Raw genomic sequence first — 17,270 nt, forward strand, 5'->3', positions numbered from 1 at the left:
TCTTCCCCTCCAGTCCCCCCACACCCTGCGCCTCCCTCCCCGGACCGCTCTCGGGGGCCGGCGGGGCGGAGGGAGGCGCCGCTGGAACCCGCCCCCGGAGCCTCCCACGCGCCGCGCAGCGCAGCCGGGCGCTGCTATTTCTCTGTAAATCCGGTGTGGGCGGCGCGCAGAGCGCAGCGGCGGAGGCAGCGAGCGGCCAGCGCCGAGCGGGGCAGCGGCGGCGCGATCCAGCCGGCCCGGGGCAGCGGGGACCCCGGAGAGCCCCCGGCCCGGCCCCCGCCGCCGTGCGTGCCCGGGCGGGGCGAGCGAGGCGCCGGGGAGTTGGGAGCGACAGCGGCGGGGCGCGGCTCCAGCCAGGCCAGTAAGCGAGGGGGGGCGGAGGGAACTGGCATGGCAGGGAGAGCTGGGGGGGCAGGCGGCTGGCATGGGGGCGGCTGGCACAGGAGGGAGCGCTGGGGGCTGGCACAGCAGGGAGCGCTGGGGGGTAGGGGGCTGGCATGGGGGATCTAGGGGTGGCTGGCACAGCAGGGAAAGCTGGGGGGTGGGGGCTGGCGTGGGGGGAGCTGGGGGGCTGGCATGGAGGGAGCTGGAGGGGTGGGGGCAGGCATGGGGGAGCTGGGGGGCAGGTGGCTGGCATGGCAGGGAGAACTGGGGTGTGTGGGGGTGAGCTGGGCTGGTGGGGCTGGTGTGGGCATTGCTGGGGGCAGGGGTTGGGCAAGTGGGGGGGCTGGTGCAGCAGGGGGAGTTGAGGTACAGGGGCTGGCATGGGGCAGAAGCCTGGGGGCAGGAGGTGCTGGGGGGGGGGGAGTCTGGGCTGGGGCGGGGAGCTGGGGCAGGAGGTACACAGGATGGCATTGGGGGTCTGGATTTCCCTGACACCGGACCATGAAGGTCGCCCCCCCCCACCCCCATGCCTGGTGCCGTATTTGCCCCTTGCTTTCCAGGTGCTAAGATGTCTCCTGGGGGGCTGGCTGCCCCGCTCCAAAGTCAGGGCAGAGCCGCGGGCAGGGGGTGGACTGTGACACCCCCGGTCTCCTCCCCCTCCCCCGTTGCTGCTCAAAGCTTCTTGATGGGAGGGGCAGCAGGACTAAGGTGCCTGAGCTGAGATGCTGGGGAATGTGTATGTGGGGGGGGCCCTGGGGTGGTTCCTTCCTTCCCCATTCAGGGATGAAGCTGGGGATCCCGCCCCCCCGCATTGGCACATCCCTGCCATACAGCCCCAGTGCCGGAGCGGTTGCGATGCCGGGGCAGCACCCTGTCTATGTGGGGCATTGCCCCCTGGGAGTGGGGCAGAGGCTGGGTGCGGGGGATGTATCCCAGGCAACTCCCACCATGGGCAGTGGGGTGACCCTTCCAGCCTTGTGCCCCCCTGTGTGGGGGCCGCCGCTGCCCCTGGGGTCCTTCTCTTGGCTGAAGGAGAGAGACCCTCCAGATTGCATCGGAGTGGGACTGGCCGGGGGGCGGGTGAGATCCTGCTGATCGGGGTTCCCAAGCCAGTTGCCAACCGCTCTGGCTCCATGGGGTGCTGGCACTGGAGCTGCCTAGCTGCCGGATTGAGAGGAGTCGAGCTATGCTCACAGGGCCTGTGTGCCGGGGGGTTGTGCTGTGCTGACCCATAGAGGAGCCCCCAAAGCACCCCCATTGCCCTGAATCCACGGACATCTCCCCGGAGCCCGCAGGAAACACCAACGCGCGTCTCAGGCTCCTGGTAGCATGTACAAAAGCAGGATTCCCCGTGAGGGTACGGGGCACTGCCACTTAGGGGGGCTGGGCTACACAGGGGGAGAGTAAAGGAGGTGCTGGGTGCAGTGCGGGGGGTTTGTGGGGTGCAGTGCAGAATGCAGTGAGTGGGTTCACAGCCATGCAGTGCGGGGAGGTTAGGGTGCTGGGTGTAGTGCAGGGAGGTTGGTGGGGTGCAGTGCAGAATGCAGTGGGGGGGGTTGCAGCCATGCAGTGGCGGGAGGTTGAGGTGCTGGGTGCAGTGCAGTGAGGTTGGTACATTGCCCCAGGCTCTTACCACACACCAGCCGGTGGCCTTCCCTCTCCCGAGGGCTGGGTCGGGGACCCCGACTCCCCCGGCTGTCGAGCTCTGGGTGGCGGCTGGGTCTCCATTCATCTCCCCCCCCCCCATGCCCTGCCCTGGCACTGATGCCCCCTCTTCCCCCCACAGGCCTGCCCCTCGCCATGGCCCTGCCCCGCACCCTGGGCGAGCTGCAGCTGTACCGTGTGCTGCAACGGGCCAACCTGCTCTCCTACTACGAGACCTTCATCCAGCAGGGCGGGGACGACGTGCAGCAGCTGTGTGAGGCGGGCGAGGAGGAGTTCCTGGAGATCATGGCGCTGGTCGGCATGGCCACCAAGCCCCTGCACGTCCGGCGCCTCCAAAAGGCCTTGCGGGAGTGGGCAGCCAACCCCGGCCTCTTCAGCCAGCCCATGGCCTCCCTGCCCGTCAGCAGCATTCCCCTCTTCAAGATCTCCGAGACCGGCGGGCGCAAGTCGCTCAGCAACGGGCACGCCAGCCCCGGCGAGACCCCGGGCAAGGGGGGCAGCGGGCTGGCCACGCCACCCGCCCGCAGCCCCTCAGAGCCAGGGGAGAAGCTCTCCCCCCTGCCGGCCCCCCAGTGGCCAGGGCGGAGCACCCCGGAGTCGGAGGGGGGCGGCGCGGAGGAGGACGGGGGACAGCCCCCCTTCTCGCCGGGGGTGGGCGGGGAGCCGGCCCCGGAGCAGCTGGACCCGGAGCTGGCGCGGACGGTGGCGGAGAGCGTTGAGCGGCTCCTGCAGAGCTGCCCGCGGGGGGGCGAACCGGAGCTGCGCGCCCTCATGAAACTCAACAAGAAGCTGGCCAAGGCGGTCGGGCACATCTTCCAGCTGGACGACGGGGACCGGCGCAAGGAGGAGGAGATCCGGCGGCACAGCGCCATCTACGGGCGGGGCGAGACCCGGCGCCGTGACGGCAAGCCGCTCACGCTGCACGAGGTGAGCCGCGAGGGGGGGCGGGGGCGGTGGCCGTGGGCAGCACACGCCACCGGGGTGGGGGGCTTGGCAGCAAGGGGGCCACAGAAGAGCCCTCGCTCAGACCCAGCCCCCCAATGCAGCCACCTCTGGGGTGGGATGGCTCGGGAAGGGGAATCCTGTATCCGCCTGCAACAGTCCATGGATGGTGGTGAGGGCGGGGAGGGGGCTGGGAGCCAGGACGCCTGGGTTCTATTCCTGGCTGAGCCGGGCTAGTGGTGAGAGCAGCGGGGGCTGGGAGCCAGGACGCCTGGGTTGTATTCCTGACCTCTTACCATCCCTCCTCTATTTATCCATCCCTGGATCCTTTATCTTGCCTTTGGCCCATCCATTCCTGTCTCTCTGCCCCTCCCCATGGTGTCAAGGCTCCTGCCCCCCCCCCCCGCTAACTGCCTCCGTCTCGCCCCCCAGCTGACCATCAACGAGGCAGCAGCGCAGTTCTGCCTGCGCGACCACACGCTGCTGCTGCGCCGGGTGGAGCTCTTCTCCCTGTCGCGCCAGGTGGCCCGGGAAAGCACCTACCTGTCCTCGCTCAAGGGAGCCAGGTGAGCTGGGCCCCTCCCTCGCTGTGGGGACCCCCGGAGACACCCCTGGGCCAGGCTGGGGGCCCCTTGGCCCTGGGGGAGCAGAGCATGGGGTGGGGGCTGCAGTGGGGTGCAGAGGAGTGGGGTGGGGCACAGGGGAGGGGGGAGAGCAGTGGGGTAAGGGGCACTGGGGGCATCAGGCTGTGGGGAGGCGGCTGCAGATTCCTGCTCCCCCACTCCCAGCCTCTATCTGCCCCCAGTGCCCAGCAGTGGCGCCACCTGCCCGCTCCCTCTTGTGGAGGGAGGGGGCATTGGAAACTGCCTTCCTCAGCCTCCTCTTCCTCTCCTCCACACGGGGGATTTCTCATCCCCCACCACCCCTGCCAAGCCAGCCGCCCACCTGCCCTGCAGCCCGGCCCCCGAGTTCCTCTTTCGCTTTGGATATTTTCCATCTGCGCCACGGCTTCCCAGGGAGGGAGACATCAGGGGTGCCCGGGGGGGGGGGGGGGGGAAGGTGCCACAGGCGCCGGATTGCAACCCCCCTCCTCCCCCTGGATTAGCCGGGACTGGTCCCTCCCCCCCAGGGAGCGATGGGTGGCTGAGCCGGAGGAGTCCCGGCAGACCCGTCGGCTCCGGTATCCCCCCGCCCCAGGCTGCGGGGTCTCTGCCTGCCCCTCGAGCCGAGGTCTGAACCCTCCTGCCCCAGGGGGGCTCCCGGCAGCGTCTCCCAGCCCCTGACGCTGGTTGTCCTGTCGCTTCCGCGCAGGTCGCATCTGGACGAGAGCGGAGCCGTGCAGCCCAAGAAGCTGAAGCAGGAGGTGGGTGCCGGACGGGCGGGTGCCCCTGCGGTGCCGCTGGGCTGTGTGTGGCTGAGTGCCAGGCGGGGGGGACGACAGCTGGCACTGGGGGCGCTGGAGCAGCGGGCGAGGGAGAGGAGCTGGCACTGGGGGAGGGGGAGTGTCTCCCTCCTTAGCCAGGGTCTGCCCCAGGCTCTGAGCTGCCTGCTGGGGGATTCCCAGCCCACGTCCCCAGTAGCTGAGGCGCTCGGTGCATTGCCCTCAGGAGAGCGTGGCCTGCGCCCCGTGCCCACGCGGGATGGGCCCGGCTCACCCCCATCCCAGCTACCTGGGCCTGCAGACCCGGTGGGGCTGCCTGAGCTCGGTGCCTCCATCCATCCAGCTGGGCACCCCCCCCTCTAACCAGCCGCTCGCCCTGCAGGTGGGTGAGCAGAGCCGCCCCGAGCCCCTGCAGCTGCCGGGGGGGTCGGAGTCCTACGCCCCCCCGTACAGAGCCAGCCTGGAGGAGGACGCGGCCAGCCTGTCTGGAGAGAGCCTGGACGGGCACCTGCAGGGTGAGTGGGGAGCAGGGCTGGGGGCTTTGTATTGATTAACCCCGTCAGCACCGCAGGGCCCTCGCCCAGATCCAGGGCAGGACACAGACGCCCCTTGCGCTACTGGGCGTGGGGAGCCCATGCATCAAACCCCCCTCCCCCCCCCCCCCCCCATAGCCGCTATAGGGAGGCAGAGACTGCAGCCCCTGGCACCTATCTGACCCCTCCCCGTTCCCTCCACTGACACACACGCTCTCTCTCTCTCTGCAGCCGTCGGCTCCTGCCCCCGCCTCACGCCGCCCCCCAGCGCCGCCCCCGACCTGCCCCTCAGCCTCCCCGCCCAGGGGCTCTGGAGCCGCCACATCCTGCAGCAGACGCTGATGGACGAGGGGCTGCGCCTGGCCAGGCTGGTGTCCCACGAGCGCGTCGGGCACCTCAGCCCCTGCCTGCGGGGCAAGTCCCCGGGCCCAGGTGAGCTGCCCCCGGGATGGGATAGCGGGGGTGGGGCAGGCGCCTTGGGGTGGTACCTGGCTGGGGGGGAGGGGTTATACCCACAGGGGCTGCTCCCTGCACCCAGCTCAGGACTATGTGCCAGGGGCTGAGAGCTGGGGGGAGCCCAGGGCTGGGCTGGCAGGGGCTGTGGGGCGGGAGTGAGGGGCTCCGGCAGGGCTGGGCTAGCAGGGGCTGTGGGGCGGGAGTGAGGGGCACCGGGGGAGCTGGGGGGCCCAGGCCCAGCTCTGATTTGCTCTTAGTCTCACCGGTTACTGAATGGAAAAAAGAAACAATTGTGGAAATCCCCCCTCCCCCCCACCCCGCCCAGACAGGAGAGGAAGGAAGTGGGGGCGGGGGCGGCTGACGTCCTGGGAACCCCATTGAAACCCGTGGGGGTGGGGGGAGGGTGTTTCCTCTTTGGGCGGGGGGGGTGATGCTGGGGGCTCTGGTGCGAGGGGACGGAGCCCCCAGGCTGACGCTGACCTTGGTCCTGTCTCCCCGCAGAGTTCGAGGACGGGCTGGCAGAGGGGGGCCCCCCGGTCCCGGTTGAGTCCCGCCGCAGCAGCGTCAAGGTGGAGCAGGAGACCAGCCGGCAGTGAGCCGCAGATGCCCCCTTGGTTGGGGTGGGGGCCCACGGCAGCTCCCCCCCTCCACTAACCAAGCAATAACCACATGCCTGGGGCGGGTGGGCCCCCCCACGATCTCTCTTGGTGCCGGAGCACCCCCCCCCCCCCGTCTGCTCCCCAGAGAGCCGGGCCTGGGGGCCTGATGCCCGTGGGAGGCTGGGCAGAGCTGCAGCAGATATCTGGCCATGCCCAGGGCGAAGGGACGGGCCAGCGGGGAGGGCACCGCATGGTTAATGGAACCGGCTGGTCACGTTCCGACTGCCACGAGCCCCAGACATCGCCCCCCTGCAGTTCCCCCCCCCCCCTCCAAAATCCACCCCAGCCCCCTGCACTCGCAGCTGGGGTGATGTGAATTGTAACTCTTCAGTTGCGGGGGTGTTAAGGGGGGGGTGACATTCATCTGCCCCTCCCCCGAGAGGCAGGGAGAAGAAAGGAATTGGGGGGGACCTCAGGAAGAGGGAAGGGCTCAGGGCTCTTGCAGGCAAAGCACAAGAAGGGGGGGTTGAAAGGGCCTGGGGGGGCTGAAGGGGCCACCAGGGGGTGATTGCAGGGGGTGAGGAAGAGGATTCTGAATTCAGAGGGTCTGGCCCAGCCTTCCCCAGTAGCTGTGGTGGGCCGAGGCTGCGGGCAGGGAGGTCCTGGGGAGGGGGGGACACCTTCCCCAAAATTCCCCCTTCCACCATGGCCCCCCACTCCCCGTCTACCCCCCCCAATTCACTGTCCCAGGAGTGCGATCGTCCTGGTCTGCAAGCCCCACACCCTGAAATCCAACCCCCATCCCTGCTCCCGCCCTTGCCCAGCTGACCCCACCTGCTGTCCTTTGGGCATCAGCCCCCCCCCCCCCCCATAACACACCCAGGCACCAGCTGTATCCCTACCCTAGGGGCTCTGGGGCTGGCTGTTTGCATACAGCACAGGGTACAGGGCAGACAATCCAGCCCCCAGCATGAGGGGCATTAAGGGGGGGGGAAGAGAGATTTAAAGGGACAATCAGGGTACCCCCATGTCACCACTGCAGGGGGGGGGCAGAACAGATTAAAAAGCCACCTGGCTGGTGGGGGCACCAGGGAAAAGATGGGGGGGCTCCCCTCAGAACCAGTGTCACTGCCCTCGGCATATTTCACAGGAGGATGTTCCCCACCTCCTCACTCACTGGGGGGTGGGGGGTCCAGGCTGCACTGTGGAGCCCCTGCTGGTGACGCCCCGTTCCCGACAGCGCTGGTTCGAGACCCGTTCACGCTCCTGTAGGCCACCGGCTTAGAGCATTAGCGACTTTTCCTTTGCAACGTGTACAGTAGATTATTTATTTTGTTATTTTGGAATAAAACTTTATTTTATGGCTTAATCTCCTCCCCGCTCCCCAGCTGCAAGGTGGGGTTGATGGGACGGGATGGGGGTGGGCGGCAGAGCATAGGGGGCAAGATAGGAGGGGCAGTGCTGGGCTAGCAGGGGGCTGTGGGGCAGGAGTGAGAGGCTCTGGCCTCCCTGGGGATGGGGAAACTGAGGCAGAATCTCTTTCTGTAGCATTTAGTAGCAAAGCCCCATGCAGGCAGTGTGGATCGACTCTGCCTCTGTCCCTCTGCGAGGGGGCGGGGGGCTGAGCCACCTACCCCTTGCCCCCTTATGGGGCACGTGGGGCAGGCCAGCATTCAGCTGTGCTTCAGGCCGGCCCCCGGGCAGGGCCTGTGACGTGAGAGGGAGGAGGGGCAGGCCCCCAGCTGTGGGGCAGGGAAGGATAGCGGCTAAGGCTGGGGGGGAGGCGAGGTACAGGTCCTTTAAACCAGCCCCCTCCCTCGTGACTCGTCCTAGCCCACACAAGAGCCTTTCCACTGCCCACCCCTGCTCCTCCGGCAGGGCCTTGGGCCTGGCCCGCCATGCCCCAGCTCAGGGGAAGAGGGTAGGGGGCATCTGCTGCGTGTATCCGTGTGTGTGTATCCCCCCCCCGGGCAAGCCCAGCTGGAGCCTTATCCCCCTGCCCCGCACCAGCTGCTAATACCCACAGCCCTCCCCAGGCTGCAGAGATGGGGGGGGGCACAGCCAGCCTGACCTCACCCCCCCGCCCCCTGGAGAGCAGGCTCCTCCCCCTGCATGGGGAATCGGCAGCCCCACAACACACACCCCAGGCTGAAATCCAGGCCGCCCAGACCCCCTCCTCGAATGGGTGGTATGTCTGCCTCCCCCCCCCCCCCCCGCAGCAGCCCAGCTGGGGGGGGGCAAAGGGGGGCTACCCCTGCTGCCGTGGTTGCCAACCCCAGGATGGGGTCGGGGGGGGGGGGGGTCAGCATGTTCCATGGTGCGGCGTTTGTACTTGGCTAACACAAGGCAATGGGGGGGGAACACTGACCGCCCCCCCCCATGTGCCACACTGCTTCCCCCCCTCCCCCCGCACACCTAGCCAAGCCCCCAAGCGCGGCTCAGGCCCAGGCTCAAGTCCGGCTGGGGGAGGGTCCCAGCCGAGACCCCCCAGCCCCTCGCCACGTCTCTCCTGGATGGGCGCCGCTCTCCAAAGTGTCCAGCGGGGGGCCCCCCGCCGCGAGGTCACCAGCTGGGGTTGGCCATGGGGTCGCCGTAGCTGCAGAGCTGGGTGGGGGGCTGAAGCCCCTCCTCCATCTGTGCCTCATACAAGAGCTGGGTGATCTCGTCCTCCGAGGGTAAGTCCACGTTGTTGCCCAGGCTGGCCGGGGAGAAAAGAGGAGGCGGGTTGGGAAGGGGGCCACAGCCCAGCCCCCCGGCCGTCCCCCTCCCCGCCCCTCCAGGGGCACTTACCTCGCTGCCAGCAGCTGGGGAGGGGCTGGCAGGAGGGTCCCGAAGGGAGAGGTGTGGCTGGCGGGCGAGAAGGGGGCTATTTCCGGCATCTCCTCGTCCATGGGGTTGGGAGGCAGATCCTCCAGGACGAGGGGCATGGGGTCCCCTGGCAAGTACCTGTAGGACAGCAAATTCCTGCCGGGCACAGAACAGCGGGTGAGAGGGAGCCGGGGGAGAAAGGGGCACCAGCTCCCCCCTAGCCCCAGGGCAGGGACTGGCTGGCTGGGGGCGGGGAATGGGACATGGGGCTTTCCTCTCTAGGGGGCGCCAGCTCCCAGATGGCCCCAGGGCGGGGGACTGGCTGGGTCGGGGGCAGGGAATGGGGCATATCCCCTCTAGGGGCTGGGCAGAGGCGGGGGCTGGTTGGCTTACGGCGACAGGGACTGGCAGCCGAAGACGACGTTGGGGCAGAGGGGTAGCGGGGTGGTCGTGGTGCTCACGGGCGCCGGAAGGAGCGTGGGGGGGCTGCTGCAGGGACAAAAAACGGGAGTTTTTAAAGGGGCTATGGGAGGTGGGGAAGGCGAGATTAACCCCTTGCTCTCCGGGGACCGGGAGACACCACTACCTCCACAGCAAGTGCCCCTAGAGTGAAAGCCTCCCTGGGGTGTCAGGCCCTCCCTGGGGCATCAGGCCCTCCCTGGGGCAAGCTGGCCTGGCTGGCTCGGGGTGGGACATGGGGCCTTTCCCCTCTAGTGGGCACCGGCTCCCATCTGGCCCAGGGCAGGGATTGGCTGGCTCGGGGGTGAGGAATGGGGCCTTCGATCCGGCCCCAGGGCTGGGTCTGGGGGCAGGGCAGGGCACTAGGATTCGGGGCTTTTCCCCTCTAAGAGGCTTGAGTGGCTGGAGGAGCATCACGCTGTCGGAGCGGGTGCATTGGCCTACGGACAGCAGCTGCCCCGCTCCCTGGTTTCTCTCCTACGTTGCACACGGAGTCGGTTGTCCCTACAGGGAGACGAAGAGCCGGGCTGGTCCCGCCGCCATCCACCGCCCAGGCCCCACGCAGCCCAAATCCGCACCGGCCCCCCTCTCCCGGCCCTGCCCGCAGCATGACGAGCGCCCGGCGCGAGCGGCACTGCACCTACCTGTGGAAAGGGGAGGCACTGGGAATGCTCATGTTGCCCTCGTCCGGGGCGCAGAACTGGGACAGGACCATCTGGGCAGGGAACGGGGAAGAGCTGGCAGCAAACACAGATGCACGCGGCCTTAGTTAGCACTTGGTCAGACTCTCAGGCCGCTCCGGCAACAACCCCCAGTGTAAAGGGCGTGGCTGGAGCACCCAGCATTAGGGGGATTCTCCACACGCCAGGGTCCAAGAGTGTAATTACCCCAGGGAGCGACACAGCAGCAGGGGGCACAGGCTGAACCGCAGCTTCTGGGGCTGGATGCCGCAGGGCACCGGCCTCTCCCCCCGTGGCAATCTGGGGAGAACGCCTGGCTTGGGTCCCTGCTTGGCGCAAGCTGGGCTGGCTTCACCCAACCCCTGTGGGCACAGAACGGCAGCCCGACCTGCTGGCCCCTGCTCCGGGGGCTGACGTATCGACCGGGCACTTATTGAAAGCAGCAGGGGGGGAGCTGGGGTCTTACCACATGTCGGGCGCCAGCACCTGGCACAGGTGGTCCATGGGCTGCTCGGGGGGTGGCCCTGGCAAGTTGTACATGTTCGCCGGGCCGGGGGGTGGGCCGACTTGGGGAGACTCCTGGGGGGGCAGCTTCTGATCCCTGCGGAGACACAGCGCCACCATTCATGGGAGCGGCACGACGGGGGACAGAGAGACGGGCATCGAGGGGGCTGTCAGGGCATCGGGGGCACAGGCATGGACTTGTACTTGTCCTGGTGGGTGCTCCACCCTGGCTCTGCCCCTTCCCCCATGGCCCCACCCTCACTCTTGCCTCTTCCCGCTCCCTCTCCCAAGGCCCTCCCACACCCCCGCCACGAGCATCTCCCACCACTGGCCAAACAGCTGACGGCGGGTCGGCCCCGGGGATCGGCTGACGGGCGGCCGGCCCTGGGCCCCGGGGAACAGCTGTGGCACACAGCCTGGGGCAGGGCTGCCGTCACACCCCCCCACACCCCCCTCCCCAACCTACCTTTCACTTTCCACCGTCATCTTGATGGCAGTGGAGACGTAGCCTCTGCCGTCCTTCCCCATCTGCTCCTCTGCAGGAGGAAACAGCTAGTGAAACCCCCGGGGAGCCAAACCCAGGGAAGTGGGGGTGGGGGGACGGGCTGCGACTGCAGCTGCTCCAAGGTGGCGAGGGGTCCACGTGGGGGCAGGGCCAGGCGACCCCCTCTGCCCACCCATCACTTGTGGACTTTACCTTCCAGGCCCTGGCTGCAGCTGCCCCGATCCTGCCCGCGGGACGCCCAGCCAACCGGGCCCGGGGCCAATGTGCTGTGGCATCACCCCTGTCACCCTCTCCAGGGCATGTTGCCCAGCCCTGGAGTTGATCTTGCCCCTTTCGGGGCAGCAGAGAACCCCCCCCGCCCCATCCCACAAGGAGGCTTTGGGGGCGTGTCCCCGGGCCCCCCCCCGGACACTCACTGTTGTAGTGGCTGCCGAAGGCCTGGTCCTTGGGTTTGTCGGGATAGAGGTTGCGGAGCTGGGCCAGGTCTCGGATGCGGTCGCCCAGGGAGCGGATGTGCAGGTCCTTGGCGGAGAAGGGCTGGATGTTCTCCACCTGGATGGAGCCTGGGTGGGGGCACAGCGCGGCCGCTCAGCGTGGGCGGGGGGTGCTCCGGCCCCCTTACCCCTGCCCCTGGGTTCAGCTCTTCTGCCCCCTGCTGGCTGGGGCCGAAGGCTGCGCTCTGCGGCGCCCAGAGAGAACCCTGCTCCTCTCCCCCGCCCCCCGCCCCCCGCCCCATCCAGCGAGCCCCTAGCCGGGGGGCAGGGCAGGGGGCGCCCCCCTCCTACCGTCCTTGCCGCGGATGACGTGGGCGATGGTGATGCCGCCGATCTCCGAGTCGCTGAAGCGCAGCAGAAAGGTCCCGTCGGGCTTCTGGCCCAGTAGCTTGCTGACGTACTGTTTGCTGATGAAGCCAATGATGAGCCTGGGGGGGGACGACGATGACAGGGATGGACAGACAGACGGATCAGAGAACAAGCTGTAGCCACTCCTCTCTGGCCTCCCTCCCGCTCATTTCACTGGGCAAGGGAAACGTGTGACCTTTTTTAGGATGGGGTGGGGGAGGGCTGGGTCTCAGGACGCCTGGGTTCTATCCCCAGCTCTGGGAGGGTAATGGAGTCTAGTGGTTAGAGCAGGGGGGCTGGGAGTCAGGACGCCTGGGTTCTATCCCCAGCTCTGGGAGGGTAATGGAGTCTAGTGGTTAGAGCAGGGGGGCTGGGAGTCAGGACGCCTGGGTTCTATCCCCAGCTCTGGGAGGGTAATGGAGTCTAGTGGTTAGAGCAGGGGGGCTGGGAGTCAGGACGCCTGGGTTCTATCCCCAGCTCCGGGAGGGTAATGGAGTCTAGTGGTTAGAGCAGGGGGGCTGGGAGTCAGGACGCCTGGGTTCTATCCCCAGCTCCGGGAGGGTAATGGGGTCGAGTGGTTAGAGCAGGGGGGCTGGGAGTCAGGACGCCTGGGTTCTATCCCCAGCTCTGGGAGGGTAATGGAGTCTAGTGGTTAGAGCAGGGGGGCTGGGAGTCAGGACGCCTGGGTTCTATCCCCAGCTCTGGGAGGAGAGCGGGGTCTATTGGTTAACGCGTGGGGGCTGGGAGCAGGACGCCTGGGTTCTGTCCCTGGGTCTGCCACTCTTGAGGTGAACCCCTACGCCTCCCCCCCCCCATTCCTTCTTTACCAGGCCGAGCTGAGGCACCCACCTGTCCGACCAGTAGCTTTTGAGGCACCTCTTGGTGAGGTCGAGGACCCCGTCAAACCACTGCCAGAAGGTGAATCCCCGGCCAGGCAGGATCTCCTGTGAGCAGCCGGAGAGAGGGAGTGAGGCTGGGTCCCCAAGGGCAGAGCCTCCCCCCCCAGAGCCTGCCCTGGCCGCCCCCCGCCCCTCACCTTGTTGAACTGGGCCCAGGAGACGCTGCGGTTGTGGAAGTCCTCGGGGCTGGCGCTGCTGTTGTTGAAGATTTTCTGGGCCAGGAAGAAGTAATGCTCCGGCAGCAGCCCCTTGCTGGTCTGCACCTCCGCCATGAACCGCAGGTTGAGTGTCTCGCACATCTTCTCCCATGGCACCCGCTCGGCCACCACGAATGGGACCCGCTCCTGCCCCAGGGCACGGAGGGAGGGTCAGGCACCAGCCCCAGCCCTCTGCCCCATTGGGAGCCGGGCCGCTGGGGTTCCGTGTTCTCGGGGTGGCGGCATCTGGGCACCGACCGGCCCAGGCCCCGCCAGCGAGTTCGGAGTTAAATTCTCCTCCTCGTTCGTTCATTAGTGGGGAGCAGCCAGGCCAAGATCAGCGAGTGAACCCAGGAGTCCTGGTTCCCAGCCCCCCCGCTTTACCCACTAGACCCCACTCCCCTCCCAAAGCCAGGGATAGAACCCAGGAGTCCTGGCTCCTTGTCCCCTCTGCTCTAACGACCGGAGCCCGCTCCCTTCCCAGCTCTGGGTAAAGAACCCAGGAGTCCCAGCTCCCAGGCCCCCCAGCTCTAACCTCTAGAACATCCCGCCCCCCCAGCCGCACTCACAAGCTCGGAGAAGGCGTTGTCCCACAGCACGGTAGCCTTGGCGTTGTTGTCTTGGTTCCCGTGCACAATGACCACGATCGGCAGAGACAGGGCCTGGAGTGGGGAGCACAGGGTGCCGGCCCGTCACTGGGGGCGGGGGATAGGACCCCTGTGCCCACCCCCGCCCTGGCATTGGGCCGGGCGACGGCCCAGCAGGCACACACACCGACACCGGGGTAGGCACGGGTCCCAGGCGGGGGCTGGAGGGTTCAGCAGCGCCCCCCAGTGGTGAGACCAGGCAGCGCCGGCTGGGAGCGAGAGCCCCGGGGTCGGTCTGTGTCCAGCAGCCTCGGAAGAACGGGCCCCCGATGCAAATGGACCCAGGCATCCTGGTGGGGACGCCCCCGTTCTGCTCCCTCCCCTACCCCAGCTGCCAGGGTCCAGGGGCAGGACAGGGAGCCAGGAGCCGCCCTCCCCCGTAGCACCAGCCCCGTACCTGCAGGTGGAAGGGCAGGTTGCCGGGACCCAAGGTGACATCGGTGCTGAAGAGCACGGCGCATTTCTCCTCTGTTACCGACTCGGAGCCCTTGCGTTCGCAGCGCTTGATCTTCTTCAGCAGCTGCCGGGACAGAGAGAGAGTCACCCCAGGGCCTGCAGCGACAGGGTCCCCCCAGCAAGGGGCGCAAGCATCTTCGCTTCGCGTTGCCAGAGCTCCCAGCTCTGCCGGTGCTCCTCACTCCCGACCCGCAGCCCCCTGCTAGCCCAGCCCTGGGCTCCCCCCAGCTCTGCCGGTGCCCCTCACTCCCGACCTGCAGCCCCTGCTAGCCCAGCCCTGGGCGCCCCACCCCCAGCTCTGCCGGTGCCCCTCACTCCCGACCCGCAGCCCCTGCTAGCCCAGCCCTGGGCTCCCCACAGCTCTGCCGGTGCCCCTCACCCCCGACCCAAAGCCCCCTGCTAGCCCAGCCCTGGGCTCCCCACCCCCAGCTCTGCCGGTGCCCCTCACTCCCGACCCGCAGCCCCTGCTAGCCCAGCCCTGGGCTCCCCACAGCTCTGCCGGTGCCCCTCACTCCCGACCCGCAGCCCCTGCTAGCCCAGCCCTGGGCTCCCCCCAGCTCTGCCGGTGCTCCTCACTCCCGACCCGCAGCCCCTGCTAGCCCAGCCCTGGGTGCCCCACCCCCAGCTCTGCCAGTGCCCTTCACTCCCGACCCGCAGCCCCTGCTAGCCCAGCCCTGGGCTCCCCACAGCTCTGCCGGTGCCCCTCACCCCCAACCCGCAGCCCCCTGCTAGCCCAGCCCTGGGCTCCCCACCCCCAGCTCTGCCGGTGCCCCTCACTCCCGACCCGCAGCCCCTGCTAGCCCAGCCCTGGGCTCCCCACAGCTCTACCGGTGCCCCTCACCCCCGACCCAAAGCCCCCTGCTAGCCCAGCCCTGGGCTCCCCACCCCCAGCTCTGCCAGTGCCCCTTGTAGTAAGAGGAGGTCCTGAGATATAAACCTTGGTATCAGAGGCCCGGTATGAGGCCTAAGGCCTGAACTAAAGTAATGGTCAAGACTTTGCTAACATAAAGCAGAGTTAAGCTGGGAGCCAGAGGCAGGCCCTGCTCACAGAAGCTGCCAAGGACATGGCTGATGCTGCAGAAAGAGACATACCTAACAGGTACTGGACACCAGCTATCAGAACATTCACATACGTGTACATTCCACACACACAAGGAACAGGCCGACCCATCCCAATGACAGGGCCAAAAGGGGAATATGAGGGAGTGTTGTTTTGTTCGAACCAACATGTACAAGGTGAGAGGCAGCACCTTACTACGTAGAGGGGTTGCACCTTACTACGTAAAGGGGTTGCACCTTACTACGTCAGGAGTGATGTGTAACTTGTTTGTACCTGTGTATAAGAGTGTATCCCTGGGGTGGTGTCTTTGTCCGGCCGAGGGGGGGGCAGTGGAAAGTCCCGCCCCTGACTGAGCCGGGTCCATTGCCAAGAGACACTTTCTCATAGTATGCCCGGTAGACTAAGTAATCTACGGGGAACTGCAATTGTGTCAGGGTCGCAATAAACCTAGTCGACGTGACTTTGCATCTTACTAGACTCTGTGGTTATTGGGGGTTCTCGTCGGGTCTGCTGGGTCAGCTATCTGTGCAGAGCTGGGGCAGCACACAGAGGGAACGCACGCACGCAGCCGAGTGATATCAACATAGGAGAAAGCAGACCACCACACGGGTAGCATCTGACAACACTGGGGACCCCGACCGCTGATCTGGGGAGTAAGCGAACCTGCCGTGGTAAGAATCGCAATCTAACATGGCAGCAAACCTCGAACTCGGGAACCCCCTGATCCCCTCCCTTATGATCCCCACGGAGTTTGATAACTCTTGGACCCGCTGGATTGCCAGTAAAGGGGGTCCATATGAATTTAAAAAAAGAGAGTGGGGACACATGGACTGGCATATGCAGAGCGATGGTAGAAACCGAGGCTCTAAAAATAAAAGTAAAAAAGCAATAAAAAGCTACACAGCCTAGTAAAATTAAAAGATGAAGCGGGGTCCACTGCATTGCAACCACCACCTTAGGATAAAAGCCAAGTTCCAGTTAAACTTAAACTGAGACCTAGACTGGTGCCTGTCAGAACGGGACAAGTAAGTGCACAGAAGGAAAGAGTAGCAGACGATACTTTCACAGAATTGGTAAATCAAATGAAGGAAAATATGGAACAATTCACAGAGCACATTAGGAGACAGGAGCTGCGACTCGATCACAGGGGAGTGAATAAAAAAGAATTTCAAAGTAAAAAAACCAAAACTAAGTGGGTTAACACCTAGAATTGATGCATTAACACATGGAGTTGCCCAAAACCAGTTAACTGCAGCAAAAAAGGGCACTCCCGCCATCCATCTAGCATGCACACAAAAGCAACAGACATTGGGGGAACAAATTCAGGCCTTAGGCCTCATACAGGGCCTCTGATACCAAGGTTGATACCCTTGTTGACTCTTGGGCCCAAGCACCGGCTTGTTGCCAACGGGGGGGGGGGGGGGGGACGAAGGGGGGCATTCCAGCCGGACTCACCATGTTCTTGAAGGTGGCGCAGGACGTGGCACTGGTGGAGTTGATCTCCAGGGCGACCGTATTGTGCACGATCTCCCCAGTGCTTTCGCTGCAGCGGGGAGAGGGAGGGCGGTCAGCGAGGAGTTAACGGCCCCCGGGGTGGGGATATCTTACAGCAGGGGGGAGAGTCCATCCCCCCACCCCCACCCCCGCCACCCTTGCAGGACCGTCTCACCTGAGCGGGGTGCCATAGCCGCCAAGCGCCAGCTCCCGGGCCTGCTTCTCCGTCACCATGTCGGCTTTGACCACGTAGGGCTTCGCCGAGGCCTGGAGCAGCCGGGCGCCCAGCAGGAAACGTACACTGGCCTGGAACTTGGTCTGGGTCTTCAGCACCTGCGGGGGCTGCTTCTCCACCAGGAAGGAGCTGGGGGGGGGGCAGGGATGGGGTCAAGGGCTGCCTGTGGCTTGGCCAGAAGTAGCCACCGACGGCGGTTCCCAGCGTCCCAGCCCCAGAGCAGGGTCTCCACACAGCTGAGATGTTAACCCCGCCCTGGCCCAAAACGTCCCAGCCCCCCATCCCCACCACAGCCAGATTAGAGCACAGCCTGGGGCCACGTTCGCTCTTCTGGCAGAAGAGGCAACAAGGCTGGCTGGTCAGCGCAGGGAGCTGGGACCTAGGATGCCTGGGTTCTATCCCCAGCTCTGGGAAGGGGGTGGTTAGAGTAGGGGGGCTGGGAGCCAGGACTCCTGGGTTCGATTCCCGGCTCTGGGAGGGAAGTGGGGTGTGTGACGGAGCAGGGAGCGGGGCAGATTTGACCT

General features: G+C 66.5%; 2 protein-coding genes across 4 annotated transcripts in view; one reads left to right on the forward strand and one right to left on the reverse strand.

The window, feature by feature from the left end:
- The first annotated feature begins 231 nt into the window (after positions 1-231).
- NAB2 (NGFI-A binding protein 2) lies at positions 232-7,329 on the forward strand. The gene is made up of 7 exons (XM_054012561.1): positions 232-361; positions 2,171-2,976; positions 3,424-3,557; positions 4,303-4,354; positions 4,755-4,887; positions 5,137-5,337; positions 5,863-7,329. Exons 2-7 carry the CDS (start codon positions 2,185-2,187, stop codon positions 5,955-5,957), a joined length of 1,407 nt encoding a protein of 468 aa, XP_053868536.1. The 5' UTR covers positions 232-361; positions 2,171-2,184; the 3' UTR covers positions 5,958-7,329.
- An 828-nt stretch (positions 7,330-8,157) lies between these two features.
- STAT6 (signal transducer and activator of transcription 6) overlaps positions 8,158-17,270 on the reverse strand; it is a 28,631-nt gene continuing 19,518 nt past the window's right edge. Inside the window, exons 9-22 of one of the 3 annotated variants that reach the window (XM_054012558.1) lie at positions 16,687-16,875; positions 16,473-16,560; positions 13,899-14,021; positions 13,424-13,516; positions 12,795-13,001; positions 12,608-12,702; positions 11,702-11,838; positions 11,333-11,479; positions 10,878-10,947; positions 10,374-10,508; positions 9,872-9,964; positions 9,162-9,257; positions 8,751-8,924; positions 8,158-8,658 (exon numbers count right to left, since the gene is read on the reverse strand). In XM_054012558.1, the coding sequence (XP_053868533.1) occupies positions 8,523-8,658; positions 8,751-8,924; positions 9,162-9,257; positions 9,872-9,964; positions 10,374-10,508; positions 10,878-10,947; positions 11,333-11,479; positions 11,702-11,838; positions 12,608-12,702; positions 12,795-13,001; positions 13,424-13,516; positions 13,899-14,021; positions 16,473-16,560; positions 16,687-16,875 (1,783 nt within the window). In that variant the 3' untranslated portion in view covers positions 8,158-8,522. The remainder of the gene's footprint in view (positions 8,659-8,750; positions 8,925-9,161; positions 9,258-9,871; positions 9,965-10,373; positions 10,509-10,877; positions 10,948-11,332; positions 11,480-11,701; positions 11,839-12,607; positions 12,703-12,794; positions 13,002-13,423; positions 13,517-13,898; positions 14,022-16,472; positions 16,561-16,686; positions 16,876-17,270) is intronic. The other 2 variants (XM_054012560.1, XM_054012559.1) reach the window with 2 other exon arrangements.

The sequence above is a fragment of the Malaclemys terrapin genome, chromosome 23 (assembly GCF_027887155.1).
Source record: "Malaclemys terrapin pileata isolate rMalTer1 chromosome 23, rMalTer1.hap1, whole genome shotgun sequence".
Taxonomy (NCBI): domain Eukaryota; kingdom Metazoa; phylum Chordata; order Testudines; family Emydidae; genus Malaclemys; species Malaclemys terrapin.